The sequence below is a fragment of the Leucoraja erinacea genome, chromosome 2, assembly GCF_028641065.1.
Source record: "Leucoraja erinacea ecotype New England chromosome 2, Leri_hhj_1, whole genome shotgun sequence".
Taxonomy (NCBI): domain Eukaryota; kingdom Metazoa; phylum Chordata; class Chondrichthyes; order Rajiformes; family Rajidae; genus Leucoraja; species Leucoraja erinaceus.
Window position 1 is genome coordinate 134033031 of NC_073378.1, and position 20439 is coordinate 134053469.

General features: G+C 44.1%; 1 protein-coding gene across 5 annotated transcripts in view; it reads right to left on the reverse strand.

The window, feature by feature from the left end:
- LOC129715962 (uncharacterized) overlaps positions 1–20439 on the reverse strand; it is a 275535-nt gene that overhangs the window by 224872 nt on the left and 30224 nt on the right. For all 5 annotated transcript variants that reach the window (XM_055665868.1, XM_055665873.1, XM_055665863.1 and 2 more), the window contains exon 3: positions 9669–9758. In XM_055665868.1, coding sequence (XP_055521843.1) covers positions 9669–9758 — 90 coding nt within the window. The remainder of the gene's footprint in view (positions 1–9668; positions 9759–20439) is intronic.

The window sequence follows — 20439 nt, forward strand, 5'->3', positions numbered from 1 at the left end:
GGTAATACTTTCAGCAAGAACAGACTGGCAAAGATCTAGAGGCCAGGATGGCTGCCAGCATTGAGTACATGTCTACACATCACCTGCAAGCCAATACCTTTGCTGAGGTGTTGGCAAAACATTTACCTCCGGGAAATTGTGGGGCTCTGAATGTGGCCAGTGTTAACCGAAGTATTTGGAGACACGTTGGTCAGGCAATCAGGAGTCAGGATATAAAAATTCAAAACGATCTGAAAGGTCTCTCGGCGGGCATAACAGCCTTGGGCCGTACGCTAGAGAACGTAGACATGACGAATGACCATAAAGATGCTTTAGCGTTTTTTGCAACGTTCAATTTGAACTTAATAATATTAGGAAGGGGGCTATTCAGCCAGCTCTGGATCCAAAGTTTGCAATCCTGTGCAAGAAAAAAGCTATAAAACCCCAAACCCTGTTGTTTGGGGGTGACCTGTCGACACGGGTCAAAGATTTGAAGAGGAGGCCAAGACTTTGGGCCTAATCAGAGCGGCCAAAGGATATCTTGGCAAACGATATCAACCTTGTGGGCCTCCTAAAAAAGGTAGTACTTATTCTTATAGTACAAGAAATTGGAGAGAGGCCAGAGGTAACCAGCAGGAGCGTCCTTTTTTAGGGATTGGCCCGGGACGCCCACTGTGGAAGATGCGCAAGCCTCCACTTCAACATCTACCCCACTCTCAACCTCAAGGCCCTCCGCAACCACGGTTGAAACCAAGAAAGTAACTAAATTTCCACCGACAACCATGGAGGTAGGTGGGTCTGTGCCTCCAGAATTAATAAGGAGCACGGAAGTTGGAGGGAGGTTGTAATTTCATTTGGAAGCATGGTGTAATATAACTATGGACAGATATATCCTTAGCAGTATTAAGGGATATCTGATAAGAGTTTATACTCATACGAAACCCTCCAGTACAACATACACCGGACAGAATATACATGCTTACCAAATTAGAACAAGCTAAAGCTCACATTGAACTACAAAGGTTGTTCACTAAAAGAGTAATTGAAATGACCAAACATGAACAACAGGAATTTGTCTCAAACATATTTATTAGACATAAGAAAGATGGGGGTTGCTGTATTATTATTGATTTATCAACGCTTAACAATTTTGTGCAATATGGATTTTAAAATGGATATTTTTAGCACTGCTACAGAGTTAGTTTTAGCGGGCTACTTTATGGCAAGTATTGATCTTCAAGATGCTTATTATACGGTACCCATCAGAGGTGAACACAGGCGGTTTTTTGAAATTTAACTGGATGGGACAGCTATGGCAATACAAGGCGCTACCAAACGGGCTAACGTCAGCCCCTACATTATTTACAAAAATTCTTAAACCAGCTTTGGCATTGCTTAGACAGCAAAATCTAACTGAAAAGTATCATTCATCTCTGCAAGCAATGCCTTTATGGCTATACTTTCAGTTGGCACGAGAGTTATATATTAATACATCATCAGCGAACTGAGTTAAGGACCTGTACCACTGATGTTACTTTTCAGAGACTGTCTTCGACCTTCAAACTCGAGGGCACTCACTACAAAAACCTTTAGCTGGATCGACCGTCAACGATGGAATAGTGCTAGAAGTGCATTGTCAAGTTATTTATGGTAAGGCACAGAAAGACAGGCTGTGGGCTCACATCCTCTAGTAGTAAAACTGTTACGAGGCATCTTTAACACCAACCCACCAAGGTCTAGATACAGCCAAATCTGGGACGTGAGTGTGGTCCTAACCATGCTAGGGATTGGTCGCCGGCTACAGCTTTAACTCTGAACCAACTCACTGTGAAAATGGTAATGCTAATGGCGCTGATCAGGTCATAGAATTCATAGCCTATCCGGATGACGAACGCCTCTGTGTAGTGAAACACATTGTGTTATATATTGACAGAACAAAGGCTATCAGAGGCAATGAAAAGGCTCTTTTGATCAGCCATAAGAAGCCGTACCATAGAGTCTCGACTCAGACCATTTCGCGGTGGCTGAGATATGGCTTAATAAAGACGGGAGTGGACACTATGTATTCAAATCTCACTCCACCAGGGCTGCAGCTACATCGGCAGCTAATCACCTTGAGGTATCGATGGACCAAATCCTCAGGACTGCAGGATGGTCATCAGAGAAAACGTTTCAGAGATTTTACAACAAACCAGTTAGGAATGAAGGAACGTTTTTCGCGAGGGAAAATTTTAAGTTCTATATAATTTATACCTGAAGCTTACAAGGTTTAGGTTTATAATATTATTTATCATTTACGTTTAAAAATTGGTATGAATGTATTTCTTGAATATCAGTAACAATTTCTCCCAAACTACCAAGGCAGTTGTGACGCATGGACTCGTTCCACGGCATGAGGTCACAGAGCTTTGAAATCTTCACGTAGTCACTCACGTGACTCCGAAGTAAAATAGTAAGATTAAACGAGAACTTACCAGTTTGAAGTTTGATCCTTATTTTATGAGGAGGAACGTTGAGGGAATACGTGCCCTCCGCTCCCACCCTCATATGGTCATATCTGAAACTGGTATCTCTTTAATAATCTTACTATCTTAGGTCATTATAGTGTATCTGTGACCTCACACCGCTGCTTTGAAGGATGACACGCATGTGTCGTAAGCGGGGTTCTTCACGTATTCCCTCAACGTTCCTCCTCATAAAATAAAGATCAAACTTCAAACTGGTAAGTTCTCGTTTAATCTTACTATTATGTTTAGTATATGTATCTGGCACACTCTGTCTAATTTTATTTCGGAGTCACGTGAGTGACTAGGTGAAGAGACCCCGTCCAGGCGCACACGTGTCATATCGTCAGACGCATAGCGACTGCGACCGCGTTGGGAGGAGCAAGCGGTGAGTGAAAGAAAACCTGAAGGTATGTACTTTTACTTTCACTTCAGGCCATTTTCCTTCCGTGGAGACTGTGCCGGGAATCAGGCAAGTCTAATTATGGAGAAAAGTGGGAAAAGTAAAGGGAAGCGCACCGGTTAGAACTCAAGAGGACAGAATGTCTGAGAGTAGCGGGCACCCCGTTAAAAAGTCAGCTGGAGAAAAACCAGTGACTGCTAAAACGGGAGGAAAAAGTTCAGTTGAAACACCCACAGGGTGTAAGGCCAAAAAGAAAACAAACAGGCCAATGGACTCGGATGAGTCGGAACGCAGGTAATTTCAGATCGGGTTTCACAATTGGAATTCCTTTTGGGGAAAATGATATACAAAGGCAAACTCCACAAGGAGTACAGTTACCGCGGGCCTACAGGAGAGCCAGTGTATGGAACACCCATAATAGGTCCTGGGAAACGTTGGCCTACAAGTAAGCCAGCAGCTGAAATGCCTTAAACCCCTTTCTCACGGGGCGACTTGACGCAAGAGTTAACCAGAGTTGAACATCGTGGGAACCTCTTGCGATAACCGTACGGCATTCGTGGACCACTGTGGACCACCGTGGCGCTAACGGCAGGTACTCGTGTAAATTGGTGACTCGGGAGAAAATTCAAACAAGCTTGAATTTCTCCAAGAGTGACTTGTACACTTGTGGTGGAACATTTGAAACATTATATGCACGTAGTGGCCAGTGCGATATCCGTACTGACTCTTGCGTGTACCGTGGGAACTCCTGCGAACGGTGAACCCGGAAGCTGGACAGAGGGGACAGAAGGTGAGTAAAAATTGTCTTCTGTGGGATTGAATTTAAAAAATAAAGATTTGCATCCGCATATGGACATCAACTTATTCATGAGTTATGTTAATGAGATTCAAGAAAATAACTATAATCTTTAAAAGGAACTTTACTGAAAGGTCCCGCATTTTTATGGTCCGTGAGAAATTTTTCACATGTACTTCTTTGAGAGATACAGCTCGGAGTCCTCGCCGACCAGCGATCGATGCCTTTCCGTAGCAGGGACCGGAACGCTACCAATCAATGTTCTCCAGAGACCCGTGTAAAGGAGTGAACTGCACATGCTGGTTTAAAACGAAGACAGATACAAAAAGCTGGAGTAACTCAGCGAGTCAAACAGCATCTCTGGAGAAAAATAGGTGATGTTTCGGGACGAGACACATCTTCAGACTCAATTCCGATTAGGATGTCTGAAGAAGGGTTCCGATTCGAATCGCCACCTATTCCTTTTCTCCAGAGATGCTGCTTGGCCCGCTGAGTTACACCAGCATTTTGTGCCTAACTTGTTGATTCAGACAGTTTTTGATTATCAAGAATTCTGCGCTGACTCTTTACTCTGAAACACACGTTGGAAATTTAAACTTGGCCGCAACTAACATAGTCTTACTACCGTGGGAACTCTTTAACTCAGCGGGCAGGCAGCAGTTAATTGTTGCTCCCTTCAGTTTCCCAGGGGGTCGGGACGGGACTGGAGTTGGGAGGGAAAGGTGGGGGAGTCGAGGGAGAGGAGGGGGAGACAGACTCTCTCTCTCTCCCTCCCTCCCTCTCACACAAGCTGAGAGACTCTGCCTTTGTGAGTGTATGTCTCTTTCTCCCCCTCTCCCACACACAGTAAGACCGAGGTACTGTGCTCAGTCCATCTGTGTCTCCCACATACACAGTAAAACTCTGCTTTGTGTGTGTATATACGTCTCCCCTCATTCTCTCTCTCCCCCCCCCCCCCTCTCCCCCTCCCCCCTCTCTCTCTTTCTCCCCCTCCCCCACTCTCACTCACTTTCTCCCCCTCCCCCACCTCTATCTTTTCTCCCCCATACACAATAAGACCGATGTATTCTGCTTAGTCTCTCTTCGCTCCCACACACACAGATAGACCAAGGTCATGTGCGCTCTTCCGCCAGTCACCCCGAAGTACATCACACTGCCTCTGTGCCTCTCTCTCTGTCTCTCTCCCCCTCTCTCCTAAGTAATGTGGCATCTTCCTGCAGTAAAGTCATGGCAACAGTACAGACATGTCTCCAAATGAGCCAATTCAACCAAGGGAGGATATTTATAGTGTGTGAAAAAAAAAGTGACATCATTTGTGCCACGTGATGATTTAATTACACTTGACAGTTTACAATGTCATTCAAGATTTAACGGGAAAGCTCGAGAGACGGACAAGTCACTCACACAAATAACAGAAATGCCGAGTACCGTGGGAACTCTTTGTCTACCCCCCCGTTATATCGTGTGATATCGTGCTAGACCACGACCACTTCACTCTGGTTACATCTTGCGTCAAGTCGCCCCGTGAGAAAGGCCTATTATGAAGAAGAATATATGTGTTGGCCTAGCAGAGAGCCAACACCAGAAATGTCTGAAGAAAGACAATACAGGCATTGGTCTACAGGAGAGCCAGCGTATGGAGCAGCATCCAAAAATGGGCTGCCAGAATATGGTTCTATGGAAGAGCCTGTAATACCCCAAAAAGGGTTTACTAAGCATAGGCCTATAAGAGAGCCAGCACATGAAACACCTGAAGAAGAAATACCAGGTGAACCCCATTATGAGGAGGAATATCCAGAAGATTCTAACAATGAATCATATGAAGACCAGAGCCCAATAACACAGCTCAAAGTACCAGGTCTGCCCCAAAATGTCTCAAGTCCTAGACACAAGGGACAACCTTTGCCAGAGGAAATAGCAGCAAGTATAAATTACCTGCTTTCCCATCACTTAGAACTAATGATGGATGAGACTGTTAATAAATATGAAATCCCGCAGAATTGCGCACTGCTAGCAGTCCCAGCACTAAACAGTGAAATATGGGGTTATTTGGGCACCGCAGTCCGCGCACAAGAAATGAGGTTACAGCGGATACTGAGATTAATGGGGTCAAGCATTACGGCGTTTGCCAAAGACCTGGAAGAAGGAAATGTGACACCGTCACAACAGGATGTTTTGGGACTAATGTGTAATGCACACTTTGAAATAAACTGTATTCGTAAAAGTGCGATAAGACCTAACATACATCCTAAGTTTGCAGGGCTCTGTAAGCCATCTAATATACAATTGCCGAACTTACTCTTTGGAGAAGATCTAGCCAAAAAGCTGAAAGTCCTGAATGAAGAGGCAAAAACCGTGGGCATGATAAAACCACCGATGTTTGGCAGATCAGTTCAAAGGCAATATCCATACCGAAGGGTGGCTGGTGAAGGAACAAGTCGCTCGTACCCATATATGCGTTATTAGCGCGCTGCTGCAGGACGTGGAGGACGTGGGGGACGTGGCATTCCCACAAGGGGCAAGGTACAAAAGGTGACACCAGCAAACCCTGGGGTAGGTGGCTCTAGTTCTGAAAGAAACATATCAGATGTTTCACATTCACAAATTGGGGGAAGGTTACAATTCTTCCTAAAAGAATGGCGAACAATAACATCTGATGCATTTATACTGTGCAGTATTATGGGGTTCAGAATTGAATTCCACCCACATTTAAATCCTCCTACTCAACATGTTCCTAAACGAATACATGTTCTCTCTAAAGAAGAGAATAGAAACATTCAAGCAGAACTTGACATATTGAGTAAAAAAGGTTATTGAAAAAACGGTCTATTAAACCACCAATTTATATCTAGCATTTTATCTAGACAAAAAAGGATGGTGGCTGTAGAATCATTCTAGATCTAACAAGGTCTTAACCCTTTTGTGCAGTATAAACATTTCAAAATGGAGACATTTACTAATACCTTGCAGCTAATTTCAACAGAATGCTATATGGCAAGCATAGATCTGCAAGATGCACTCTGTGGCTGTGCATTGTAATGATTGCAGATATTTGAAATTTAACTGGATGAATCAATAATGGCAATTCAAAGCATTGCCTAATGGGTTAACCTCAGACGCTAGACTATTTACCAAATTGTTAAAAACCAGTCTTAGCATTGTTTAGAGCCCAGGGCCATTTGATAATGGCTTATTTGGATGACATTTTAATTGTGGGGGACACTGAAGCTACAACAAAAGCATAAGTATCAGAAGTCAAACTCACATTTCAAAATCTGGGCTTTCTAATACATCCAGATAAATCTAGACTGTCTCCAAACAAAACAGTTGATTACTTGGGGTTCACTATTAATTCAGAACACATGATAGTGACTTTACCCAAGGACAAAAAGCTGCAGCTAATTGAGGATTGGGTCAAACTAATTACAGAATATCAACCATCAAGCCTACTTGGCAAACTGATTGCTTCTTTTCCAGCTGCACAGTTTGGTCCACTGCATTATCAGCAACTGCAGCGAGCAAAGGTACAAGCATTAAAAAGACATTCGAGGCATTTTGATAGGTCCATGCAACTATTAAAAACAGCAATTGATGATATACAATGGTGGATTAAGAGTGTTCACTTTTCTTCCAGAAAAATTCTGGTTGAATCACCAGCTATCCTTCTACAGACTGATGCAAGTGCGCTAGGTTGGGGCGCTGCTGATTCCATTTCCAGCTGTGGAGGTAGATGGAATGTAGAAGAGGAACCTTTGCTCAAAGCACATGGAATTAACTATCTAGAATTATTAAGTACATTTCATGGGCTTAATGCTTTTTGCTCTAATGTGCAAAATCTGCATGTGCAGGTTCAGCTTGACAACACTACAGCAGTAGCATATGTCAATCATATGGGTGGAATCAAGTCAGAAGCTTGTGACAGATTGGCAAACATTATCTGGCACTGGTGTATTATTAGAAACATTTGGCTTTCGGCAATTTACCTCTCAGGTAAATTCAATATAATTGCAGACAGTAGGTCACGGAAATGTAATGACAATACAGAATGGATGTTAAATCGTGACATTTTCTACAACTGTTCAAAAATTTGGAAAGCCAGAAATTGACTTATTTGCATCCAGACTGAACCATCAATTACCTCAATATGTTTCATGGGAACCAGATCCAGGTGCAACAGCGGTGGATGCATTCTCGCTAAATTGGAGTGGAATGTTTTTATATGCATTTCCTCCCTTTTGTCTTATTAGTAGGTGTCTACAAAAGATCAAGCAAGATGAGGCTTCAGGAATGTTTGTGGTCCCAGATTGGCCAACGCAACCATGGTATCCACTAGTTAAAAATGGTGACAGAACCTCTACTGCATATTCCAAGACAAGAAAACCTACTCGTGCACCCTGTAACTGGTGATTTTCATCCTTTACATGATCGTATTGATTTGTTGATTTACAGATTCTAAAAAGGCCATATGTCGGAAGAGGGCTATCAGATCGCACTGTGGATGTAATTGCAGGAGTCTGGAGGGATAGTACCCAGAAGCAGTACATTTCTTACATTAAGAAATGGGAGGAGCTTTGCTCAAGACAAAATATTTCACACCACACTACAGACATTTCAAATGTTTTAGAATTTCTGCCAACATTACATTTTGATGTAAATTTAAATTATAGTGCAATCAACACTGCAAGGAGTGCCCCCTCTGCATATTTATGGAGAGCATCTGAACAACAGGTTCTAGGATCACACCCTTTGGTCTGTAGATACATGAAGGGAATTTTCAATGCTAAACCTCCCAGACCTAGATATACAGAAATCTGGAATGTGAGGGATGTACTCATGTTACTTCGGGAATGGGGTCCCATTTCAAATTTGTCTTTGGACAAAATTACCATGAAAGTAGTCATGATAATGGCAATAGTTTCAGCACAAAGAGTACAGACATTACACACATTACGTATAGACAGAATGGGAATGACAACAGAGGAAATTACATTCTATGTCTATGACTTACTCAAACAGAGCAGACCAGGAGTCACGGGGTGTAAATTTGTCTTTACAGCATATCCTACGGATCCAAGACTATGTGTAGTGACACATTTGAAATGTTACATTGAGGCCACCAACGACTTAAGAGGTTCAGAATCAGCATTATTTATCAGCCATAAAAAAACACATAAGAAAGTGTCAGTACAAACTATATCCAGATGGCTGAAGCAGGTGCTGTTGGATGCAGGAATTGATACTGTCAAATTTAAATCTCATCCCACCAGGGCGGCAGCAACATCGGCGGCCAAGGATTTGGACGTTCCAATAGACCATATCCTCGCGGCCGCAGAATGGGCAAATGAACGGATGCTTTACAAGTATTACCATAAAGAGATTGCAGACCCTGGTGTATTTAGTGGTACTGTTTTGGATTCTGTATTAAATGTTCCCCAGTGATAAAAAATGGGACAAAAAATGTTTTATGATAAATAAAAACCATTAATTGATTACATCAATGTTATGGTTGCATGTTATTGATTGTTTTTCACTCTATATGAGTGAAAAACAATCAATAACATGCAACCATAACATCAAATGCAATCAATCAAATGCAGTGAGACGCCTGGATTGAATCTACGGCCTGAAATCCCAGAAGCTTTAAAACCTTCGCATAGTCACTCATGTGACTCCGAAATAAAATAGTAAGAATAAACGAGAACTTACCAGTTTGAAGTTTGATTTTAATTTTATGAGGAGTTACATTGAGGGACTACGTGACCTCTGCTCCCACCCTAATAAAGATCAAAGGCAAGTTATGTTTGTCTCACGTAGCTTACTATTATGCTTCGGTAACTATCATCTGTGATTTCACACCGCTGCAATGAAGATTGACACGTGTGCGCCTGGGTCTCTTTACGTAGTCCCTCAACGTAACTTCTCATAAAATGAAGATCAAACTTCAAACTGGTAAGTTCTCGTTTAATCTTACTATTAATACAGATACCTTGTGGTGATTTTTTTGGTGTTGATTGTCGTGTCCTGGTGCTACGCTGTTGATCGTTGACAAAATCATGGTAGTTTAAATCTTGAGCCCCTAAAACACATAAAGAACACGGGCACTCAGTCCATGAATACACAGTTGAGAGTTCTTGATGCAGTTGTACAAGTTATTGGTGAGACCACATTGGAAATACTGTATGCAGTTATGTTCACTCCACTATAGATTGTAATTCAGTCGGAAAGGGTGCAGAAAAGATTTGCCAAAATGTTACCTGGGCTTGCAGGCTCGAGTTATAGGGAGCAGTTAGACTGGGTATTTTTCCTTTGGAGCATAGGAGGTTGAGGGGTAACCGTATTGGTACAATACCATTAGGGAAACATGGATAAAGTGAACGCTCACTGTCCTCATCCGTGGGTTCAAGACTCTAAAATTAGAGTCAATAGGTTTAGCTTGAGAAGGGAGAGATTTAAAAAGGACCTCAGGGGCAATTTTACTTCAGAGTCACGAGTGACTACGTGAAGACCCCGCCAGCACGCATTCGCATCATATCGTCTAACGCACTGCGCAGCGACTGGCGGGGAGGTGCGTTGCTCCTCCAGCGGTAGGTTTAAAACGGACCTACAGGTAAGTTTACTATTCTGAGGTTATTTGTTCCGTTCTGTGTGAATTATTTTTCAGAACGAGGAACCCATGGACAAGTCAAAGGCGAAGTCTAAACGGACCGCAATGAAACTGACTGCGGAGGACCACGGAAATGCGGGCAGTCAGCAGCGGCCGACGGCACCTGGGTCGCTAACTATGTGGTCATCAGCCTCCGACCTGGCAACGACACAGTCCGTACCGATACCACGGACTGGCGGGAAAGCCAAGCAAAAGTCGGCTAGACCCGTAGACTCGGACGAGTCGGGCCATGAAGATTCACCGCCTGCGGGTGGCAACCGTGGCCATATATCCAGCATGGAGTGGTTGATGGAGCAGATGCTCCAACGTGACATGCTCCGGGAAGCGGAGCCTTGTCACAATGGGTCTCCTCGGACACCCATGGCAGCACCTTATACGGGGCTGCAAAATGTCTCCCCCTCTTCGGAGGGGAGCATAAGGAGTCACCTCTGGGCTGGCTCCGAAGATGGGGGTTTGGCTGAAGATGCTTCTAGTGTGCTGGGGGTGCAGGAACATCAGAAGCTGCTCAGCATGGTTTCTAAATTTGCGATGCCTGCGCAAACAGGGATACAAAATTAAATTCATTCATAAATTCCTTCCTCTGGTTCAGAATGCACCTAGCCAAATGTTTGTGCTTTCACAGCAGGAGAAATTGGAAGGGCATGCAGAACTTTTGAGGTAACATGCTAAAGGTGTAATTGAGAAATCCCAACACGAATCTCTAGAATTTGTGTCTAATATTTTTACAAAAAACAAAAAAAAAGATGGTGGATGCCGCATCATCATCGATTTGACACAGCTGAATACGTTTGTGCAGTATACTCATTTTAAAATGGAAACCTTTATTACTGCTAAACAATTAGTTTCCGAAGGATACTTCATGGCTTGCATCGATTTAAAAGATACCATATAAACCATATAACAATTACAGCACGGAAACAGGCCATCTCGACCCTTCTAGTCCGTGCCGAACACATAATCTCCCCTAGTCCCATATACCTGCGCTCAGACCATAACCCTCCATTCTCTTCCCATCCATACATACTATTCGGTGCCTATACATAAGGATCACTGCCGATATCTGAAATTTAACTGGATGGGGCAACTCTGGCAGTATAAAGCGTTGCCCAATCGATTAACATCAGCCCCCAGATTATTTACTAACATATTAAAACCAGCCCTGTCGTTTATCCGAAAACAGAAACATATTGTCATGGCATATCTGGATGATATCTTAATTGTGGAAAAGACTCTAGATTTTGCTAAATCAGCTGTATCAGCTACCAAGCTCTTGTTTGAGAAACTGGGGTTCATCATCCATCCAGATAAATCTAAGTCCACGTCTTCTACGACAATGGATTACTTAGGGTTCACTATTGACTCGGTTCACATGTCTGTGACTTTGCCAAAGGGCAAGGCAGCAGACTTAATGGAAGCCTGTAACAGCCTTGTTGGCGTCAGTCAACTATCTATTCGACAAGTAGCAAGCGTGATTGGTAAGCTTGTGGCTGCTTTTACAACCACACAGTTTGGACCTTTGCATTACCAAAATTTACAGAGGGCAAAGGTGCAAGCATTCAAACATCATGCTGGTCATTTTGACAGGCCAATGCAGCTACCAGCTAAAGCAATTTTGGAATTACAATGGCGGATGCTAAACATTCGACATTGTTCTAATCCCATTATTATCAGCAGTCCTTCAGTTGTGTTACAAACTGATGCCAGCGCTCACGGTTGGGGTGCTACTAATACCATCTCCAGTTGTGGTGGCAGATGGGATGCACATGAGACATCTTTACTTCAAGCACTTGGTATTAATTTTACTTCGGAGTCACGTGAGTCAGATTCCGGGAAGGTCCCGCCAGTGCGCATGCGCGTCATTACGTCAGACCCATGGCGCAGCGACGGGCTGGAGAGCGCAGCTCCACCAGCGGTAAGTTAAAAACTCGCAGGTAAGTTTTTAAACTACGCTGCGAAAGTGCTTGGGTTCTGTAAGACTGGTTCAGGAGCCAGCAGGAACATGGAAAAAAAAGTAAAAGGGAGTGCGAGGCGTGCCGCCGGAAAATTTAGCGAGCAAGACCGGGAGTGCGGTCAGCGGGCGGGCGCTTACTTCACCTCTGGAGCTGCCAGCAGATCAGCCAGCAGCAGCTATTCCGGTGCCTATCCAGAACACCATGGCCACTCCAGTAGAAAGGCAAAATGAAAGTTGGTAAGGCCCGTGGGCTATGATGAGACGGGCCAGGAGGACTCTCCTCCCTCCATGAAAGACGTCTGGGGGCGTCTGGACATCTTATGGAAAGGATGCTCCATCATGACATTTTTCGTGCACCAGTGCATATCCCCACGAAAATTCGGAGACAAAAGAATCCAGCAACCATGGAGGTACGAGCAGCTGGACCTGTCCAGGACATACATAGACCAGTCACCAGTAGGGGGTAGATTGCAATTGTTTTACAATGAATGGTGCTGCATAACATCAGATCTGTTTATACTGGACAACATTCAGGGGTTTCGAATTGAGTTTATTTTTGAATTACATCCACCCACTCAACATACACCAAATCATAATTGGTGTTTACAAAACCAGAAACTTCACAGGTAAATGATGAAATTGAAACATTATTCACAAAAGGTGTAATTGAAAGGACGGTTCATCAGCCTCAGCAGTTTGTGTCTAATATATTTCCCAAGCAAAAGAAGGATGGTGGGTGTCGAGACATTCTTGATCTAACCCGACTGAATTCCTATGTCCAGTATAAACATTTTTAAATGGAAACTTTAGGTACTGCTAAGCAATTGGTTTCCAAAGGATGTTATATGGCAAGTATAGATCTGAAAGATGCATATTATTCAGTACCAATTCATTACAAATACCATAGATATATGAAATTTAGTTGGATGAGACAGCTATGGCAGTTTAACGCTTTACCCATTGGTTTAACCTCAGCCCCAAGGTTATTTACAAAATTATTGAAACCAGTATTGGGACTACTCCGGGCTCAGAATCACATTATGATGGCATATTTGGATGATGTTCTGATCGTAGGCAACACTCAGGAAGCAGCTGAATTTTCTGTTTCAGTTACCAAACATATGTCCGAGAGGTTGGGGTTCCTCATCCATCCAACTAAATCCAAATTGATGCCAACAAGAATCATTGATTATTTGGAGATCACCATTGATTCAACTAACATGTCTGGGAGCCTACAGCCAAAAGATTATAATTAATGGAAGCTTGCAGCAATTTGGTTGATGAGCAGCAACCTTCCATCCGACGAGTGGCTAGTGTTATTGGCAAATTAGTGGCGGCTTTCCCTGGAGTGCAATTTGGGCCTTTACATTATCAAAATTTGCAACAAGCTAAGGAACAGGCACTCAAAAAACATGCAGGTCATTTCGATAGACCGATGCAGTTGCCAGTTGAAGCTATCACTGAGTTTCAGTGGTGGATAACAAATGCCTCACGTTGTTCTAGTGACATTCTGAGTAATCAACCTTCAGTTGTGTTGCAAACTGATGTGAGTGCATCGGGATGGGGAGCCACTGATACCAATTCTAGCTGCGACGGCAGATGGAATATGCAAGAGGCATTAATCATCCAGATGCATGGGATTAACTATTTAGAATTGTTGGGAGCATTCTATTGCCTAAAAGCGTACTGTTCAACAATGCATGATTTGCATGTTCAGCTAGACTGATACCACAGCAGTGGCATATATTAATCACATGGGTGGAATTAAGTCATTATCATGTGATAATCTGGCTAACCTCATCCGGCACTGGTGTATTGCAAGGAACATCTGGGTTTCAGCAATCTACTTACCAGGTAGAGATAACATGGTGGCAGTCATCAGGTCACAAAAGTTTAATGACAACACAGAATGAATGCTGAATCCAAAAGTTTTTTTTTAAAAGTTGTCACCCAGTATGGATTGCCAGACATTGATCTGTTTGCATCCAGGCTAAATCACCAGTTACCAAAATATGTCTCATGGGAAACGGATCCAGGGGCGGTAGCGGTGGATGCATTCTCGCTGCATTGGGGTGGTATGTTCTTTCACGCTTTTCCCCCATTCTGCCTCATCAGTCGATGTCTCATTAAAATTGAGCAGGACTCCGCTTCAGGCGTTTTGGTAGTCCCCGACTGGCCCACACAACCATGGTTCCTACTGGTTCTGAGACTGATGACACAGCCATTTATGGTTGTCCCCAAATGCAGCAACGTTGGTTCACCCTGTGACAGGGGAAAGTCATCCTTTACATGATCGTATTAATCTGTTGATTTGCAGATTCTGATGAGGCCGTTCCAGGGGCTCGGACTATCAGGTCGTACGGTGGATGTGATTAATGTGGCCTGGAGGTATAATACTAAGAAACAATACGTATCTCATATTAAAAAATGGGAGATGTTCTGCTTACAGTCAAATATATCTTATCACACTGCGACTTCCTTGCCACATTACACTGCAATTGACGAGCAATTGAGTTATAGTGCCATTAATAGTGCTAGGAGTGCATTGTCCTCCTATTCTTAGCAGGGGTCGGGACTACATTCTGTCGGATCTCACCTATTGGTGTCCCGATTCATGAAAGGGATTTTTAACAAGAACCCTCCTAGACCTAGATATACGGAAATCTGGGATGTGAGCATAGTTCACACACTACTTCGTCAATGGGCTCCAATTACATCTCTGTCTTTCCAAAAACTCACAGTGGTCATGCTCATGACGCTCGTTTCAGCGCAACGGGTCCAGACATTGCAAAAGCTACAACTGGACAGCATGGTTTCTTCTGTAAATAATATTAAGTTTTATGTCTATGATCTAATCAAACAAAACAGGCCTGGGACGTCCGGGATCAAACTGCCCTTTATGGCATACCCCATTGACCTGCGACTATGTGTAATTACGCACTTACATCAGTATATTGACGTCAGCAAGAGCCTTAGAGGCTCCGAAATAACGATGCTCATCAGTCACAAAACATGTGTCGGAGCAGACCATTTCTAGGTGGCTGAAACAGATTTGGATTGTGCTGGAGTGGACACTGATGTGTTTAAATCTCACTCCACCAGGGCGGCATCAACTTCCGCAGTGGACGTCCCTTTAGATCAAATCTTCAGGGCCACAGAATGGTCCAATGAAGGGACTTTTCAATGTTTCTATAACAAACCTGTCCTCACACCGGAAGGATTTGGGCATACTATTTTGGGTTCGGTTTTATAACTTCCCCCTGGGAGAGAGGGGTCGTTATTGTTTCTTTTTGTTGTTATTAAAACATTAATTTGTATAATTCAAACTATGTTGAATACATTATTTGTTTATCCTGTGTCAACTGAAGCAGTGTGTCGTATGGACCTGTATCTACGGCATGAAATCACAGAACTTTGAAATCTTCACGGAATCACTCACGTGACTCCGAAGTAAAGTAGTAAGATTAAACGAGCTTACCAGTTTGACGTTTGATCTTTATTTTATGAGGAGTTACGGTAAGCGATTACGTGCCCTCCGCTCCTGGCCCTCATAATCGCAAAGATCATCTGGTAGTTCTAGTTTTCTGAGTCTTACTATGTTACTTCGACTGTAGTTACTGTGATTTCACGCCGCTGCTTTGAAGATTGACGCGCATTGCACTGGCGGGACTTCTTCACGTAATCGCTTACCGTAACTCCTCAAAAAATAAAGATCAAACTTCAAACTGGTAAGTTCTCGTTTAATCTTAATATTATTTAGAGATGTTGGGTGCGTTCTACGGGCTAAGGGCTTACTGCTCGAACATGCACCACCTGCATGTTCGCCTACAAATTGATACCACCGTGGTGGCGTATATTAATCATATGGGTGGAATTAAGTCGATATCTTGTGATAATCTGGTTAACACGATTTGGCAATGGTGTATCAACAGAAATATTTGGATATCAGCTATTTACCTTCCAGGTAAACTCAATACAGAGGCAGACAGCAGGTCACGAAAATTCAACGACAATACCGAATGGATGTTGGACCACAAAGTGTTTGCTGATATTGTAGCTCGGTATGGAACGCCAGATATCGATCTATTCACATTTAGGTTTAATCACCAGTTGCCAACATATGTTGCATGGGAACCAGACCCTGGGGCAGTAGCGATGGACGCATTCTCGCTGCACTGGGGAGAATTGTTTTTCTATGCATTTCCCCCCTTCTGCCTATCAGTCGGGTCTTGCGGTAAATACAACAAGACTCCGCGTCAGGTATTTTGGTAGTACCCGACTGGCCTACTCAGCCATGGTTCCCTGTGGTTCTCGACATGGTCTCGGAACCATGTATGCCCATCTCCAAACGCCTGGATTTGTTGGTTCATCCTGTGACAGGCGAGAGTCACCCGTGCCATGACAGGGTAAATCTGTTGATTTGCAGAATCTGAAAAGACCACTACTGGATTTTGGACTGACAGACCGAACCATGAACATGATCACGGCGACATACAGGGAGTCCACCAGAAAACAATATCTATCATATATAAGGAAATGGGAGATATATTGTACCAGGGCCAACATCACATACAACACGGCTACTGTGACGAATGTGCTAGAATTCTTGGCCAGCCTTCACTTTGACGAAGGCCTAAGCTACAGTGCCATTAACTGTGCTAGAAGTGCCCTATCATCTTACTTGGGGCAGGGATCAGAACACCACAATGTTGCGTCTCCCCCTCTAGTATCGAAACTTATGAGGGGTATTTTCAACACTAATCCCCCTAGGGCTAGGTACTCCCAGATCTGGGATGTAGGTGTTGTCTTAACGTTGCTCAGGTGTTGGTCACCAGCAACGTCCCCGTCTCTGGCAAGACTAACATATAAAATAATAATGCTGATGGCACTAGTCTCGGCCTCAAATTGGAGTTCCTAGCATACCCCATAGACGTTCGTCTATGTATAATGACACATCTACTTCATTATTTAGAAGTCACTAAAAGCCTAAGAGGCAAGGAAATGGCATTGATGCTCAGTCATAAACAGCCTCATAAAAGGGCATCCGTGCAAACCATCTCAAGGTGGCTTAGACAGGTTTTGGGTGCTGCAGGGGTGGATACAGATGTTTTTAAATCTCATTCCACCAGGGCTGTAGCAACATCGGCAGCAAGGGAGTTGGAAGTTCCCATGGACCACATCCTGGCAACAGCAGGATGGTCTAGAGAAAGAACTTTTCAGCAATTTTATAATAAACCAGTTGCTAAACCTGCGTTGTTTGCAGACTCAATTTTAAGTTCTGTATTATAATTTACCTCGAATGATAGGGGTTATTATTATTTTGTTAATAAATATATCAGTGTGTTTGAATAACTGATTCATGTCTGAATATGTTAACATACTTCCTCCATTGGTCAATTATGGCAGTGTGTGAGGCATGGACTCGTTTTCCACGGCATGAAATCACAGAGCTTTAAAATCTACACGTAGTCACTCACGTGACTCCGAAGTAAAATAGTAAGATTAAACAAGAAATTACCAGTTTGAAGTTTGATCTTTATTTTATGAGGAGTAACGTTGAGGGATTACGCGCCCTCCACGCCCTACCCTGAGGACGGAGAGGGAGCGCTGTACTGCAGCATCTTCTACCTACAGCCTGTCTGTTATTTCAATCTTTTTTTAAATTCTTACTCAGACTAAAGTTTTGTGTTGGGGGAAACTTTTACTTTTCTATGTGGGGGAGGGGGGCAGGGTAAGGGGGAAACCGTTTCCCAGTCTCTTCCTGGTGGGGACACGACTATTTCTCCGAGTCGCGTCCTCGCCCCCCCCCCACCTCGCTGCCTACCAGCTGGATCGGAGCGGCCTTTCCTGCTGGGGACCGGGAACCAGACCTGGGTTGCTACGGCGGCGGCGCAGTGCTGGAGTCACCGCGGAGCGGGCGATGCCTACCTGGGTCGCCGTTTGGAGGTCCGGAGCGTTGGGCCGCTGCTCCAACATCGTGGAGCTCTGGTGCGGAGAGCTTCCAACGAGGGCAGCGCTGAACAACATCGTGGAGTCCTGGGGCGCCTTACAGAGGGTCTTCAGCAGCAGTCACCACCTGGCGGGGCCTGCGGACATTGGAAGCGCCGACTCCGGTAGGAGGGGGCCGACTCTGGTGTCCACGCCGCTGAGGACGTCCCGCAGCCCCGACGTCGGACTTGTATCACCCTGGCGAGCGGTGGACATCGGGCTGCCTGTAGCTGCAACTGCGGAGGGCTTGGGGAGGCCCTGATCACGAGGAACAGTGGAGGAAGAGACTGACTTTGGTGCCTTCCCACACAGTGGGAAACTTTGATTCTGCTGTGTGGGGATGTTTTATGTCAAATTCTATAGTGTGTGTTCTTTATACTCTTTCTGGCTTAATCCCTCCCTTCATCACCTCCAGTTTAAATTCTGGTTGGAATATTTTGGAGGACACAAGAACCAAGAACCAAGAACCCTCCATCATAAAGGTCAACTGGTATTCTAGTTCTCTTATCTTACTATGTTTAGTTCGACTACTGTTATCTGTGATTTCACACCGCTTCTTTGAAGATTGGCGCGCATGCGTGCTGGCGGGGTCTTCACGTAATCCCTCAACGTTACTCCTCATAAAATAAAGATCAAACTTCAAACCGGTAAGTTCTCGTTTAATCTTACTATTAATTCACTCAAAGGTAATCCATATCTAGAATGAGGTGTCAGAAGAAGTTATGGAAATGAATACAACTACTGTCTGACTTTTAAAAGATATTTGGACAGATATATGGATATGAATCTTTTCCTCTCTCCCCTAACCAGAAATTCCAGATGAAAGTTTGGTTATCCTTCTAAATGAATTCTTTCACTTTAATTTAAAAGAATTTCAGTCGAGAAACTGTACACATTTGACTGAACAATTGTAGAATGCTTGTGATAACGGGGAAATAATGAATCTACACTAGCTTACACAAAATGTAACAGATACAGGTATTGCATGGCCAAGGCATAGAAGACTACAGAGTAAGTGTTGGTAAATGGGATTAAGCCAAGTCCAGTTTATCGTCATGTACACACAAATATGGTGAGGTACAGGAACAACAGGACTTGGACAGGTTGGGTGAATGGGCAGGTGCATGGCAGATACAGTTTAATGTGGATAAATGTGAGGTTATCCACTTTGGTAGCAAAAACAGGAAGGCAGATTATTATCTAAATGGTGCCAAGTTGGAAAAGGGGAAATGTTGACAGAGGCCCAGGTCCTGGAGCTTGGCCATGACTTTGGAGGTAATAATTGCGTTAACCTGTAGTCAATGACAGGTTATTGATGGTCAGCACATATCTAATTCATCAAAGCATCCATTTCTGTACTATGTGATTCTTACGCTTTAATATTTGATCATAGGTTTCTCAAAGATTTTTTCTCGTCTTGGGTAAAGGGTTTGTCCCACTTACACAACCTTTACAGGTGACTGCCGACACTCGTGATAGTTTGCCAAAATTTTCAACATGGGGAGGGGGGGGTGTGTGAGGGAGGGGGGTGTGGGGGAGGGGGTGGTTGGTGTGCCGGGGGGGTGTGGGAGGGGGGAGGGGGGAGGTGGGATATGGGACGGGGAGGAGAGATGTGGGAGTGGGTATGAGGGTGCCATCACAACCACCTGGAGCTCGATGCTCTTGACAGTGGAATTGATTGTAGACATTTGGAGGACTCTCCCTCCCCTCACCCCACTCACCATCAACAACACCACAGAGCTCCTGTGGATTTGGGAGCAACAGCATTTTATCAGTCAATATAAGCAAGATGGCTCTTAGGGAGCGGCAGTGAGGGAGCGGCCTTGTGAGGGAAGTGCCCTGTGAGAAAAGTGTGAGTCTTTGGCTCGAGAGTGCCCTGTGAGAAAAGTGTGAGTAATTGGATCGAGAGTCTTCGGCGAGGAGGCTCTGGAGAGGAGGCTACACAAAATGCTGGAGAGGGAGAGACGAAAGAAGGAGATATCAGGCATGCTGATTCAGTGTGATGCTTGCAGTATGTGGGAGGTCAAGGACACTGCTGGTACCTCTGGCTGCTACAAATGTGAGAAGTGCATCCAGGTAAAGCTCCTGAAGGACAGTGTTGGGGAACTGGAAAAGCAAGTGGATGACCTCAGGTTCGTCCGAGAAACGGAGTTG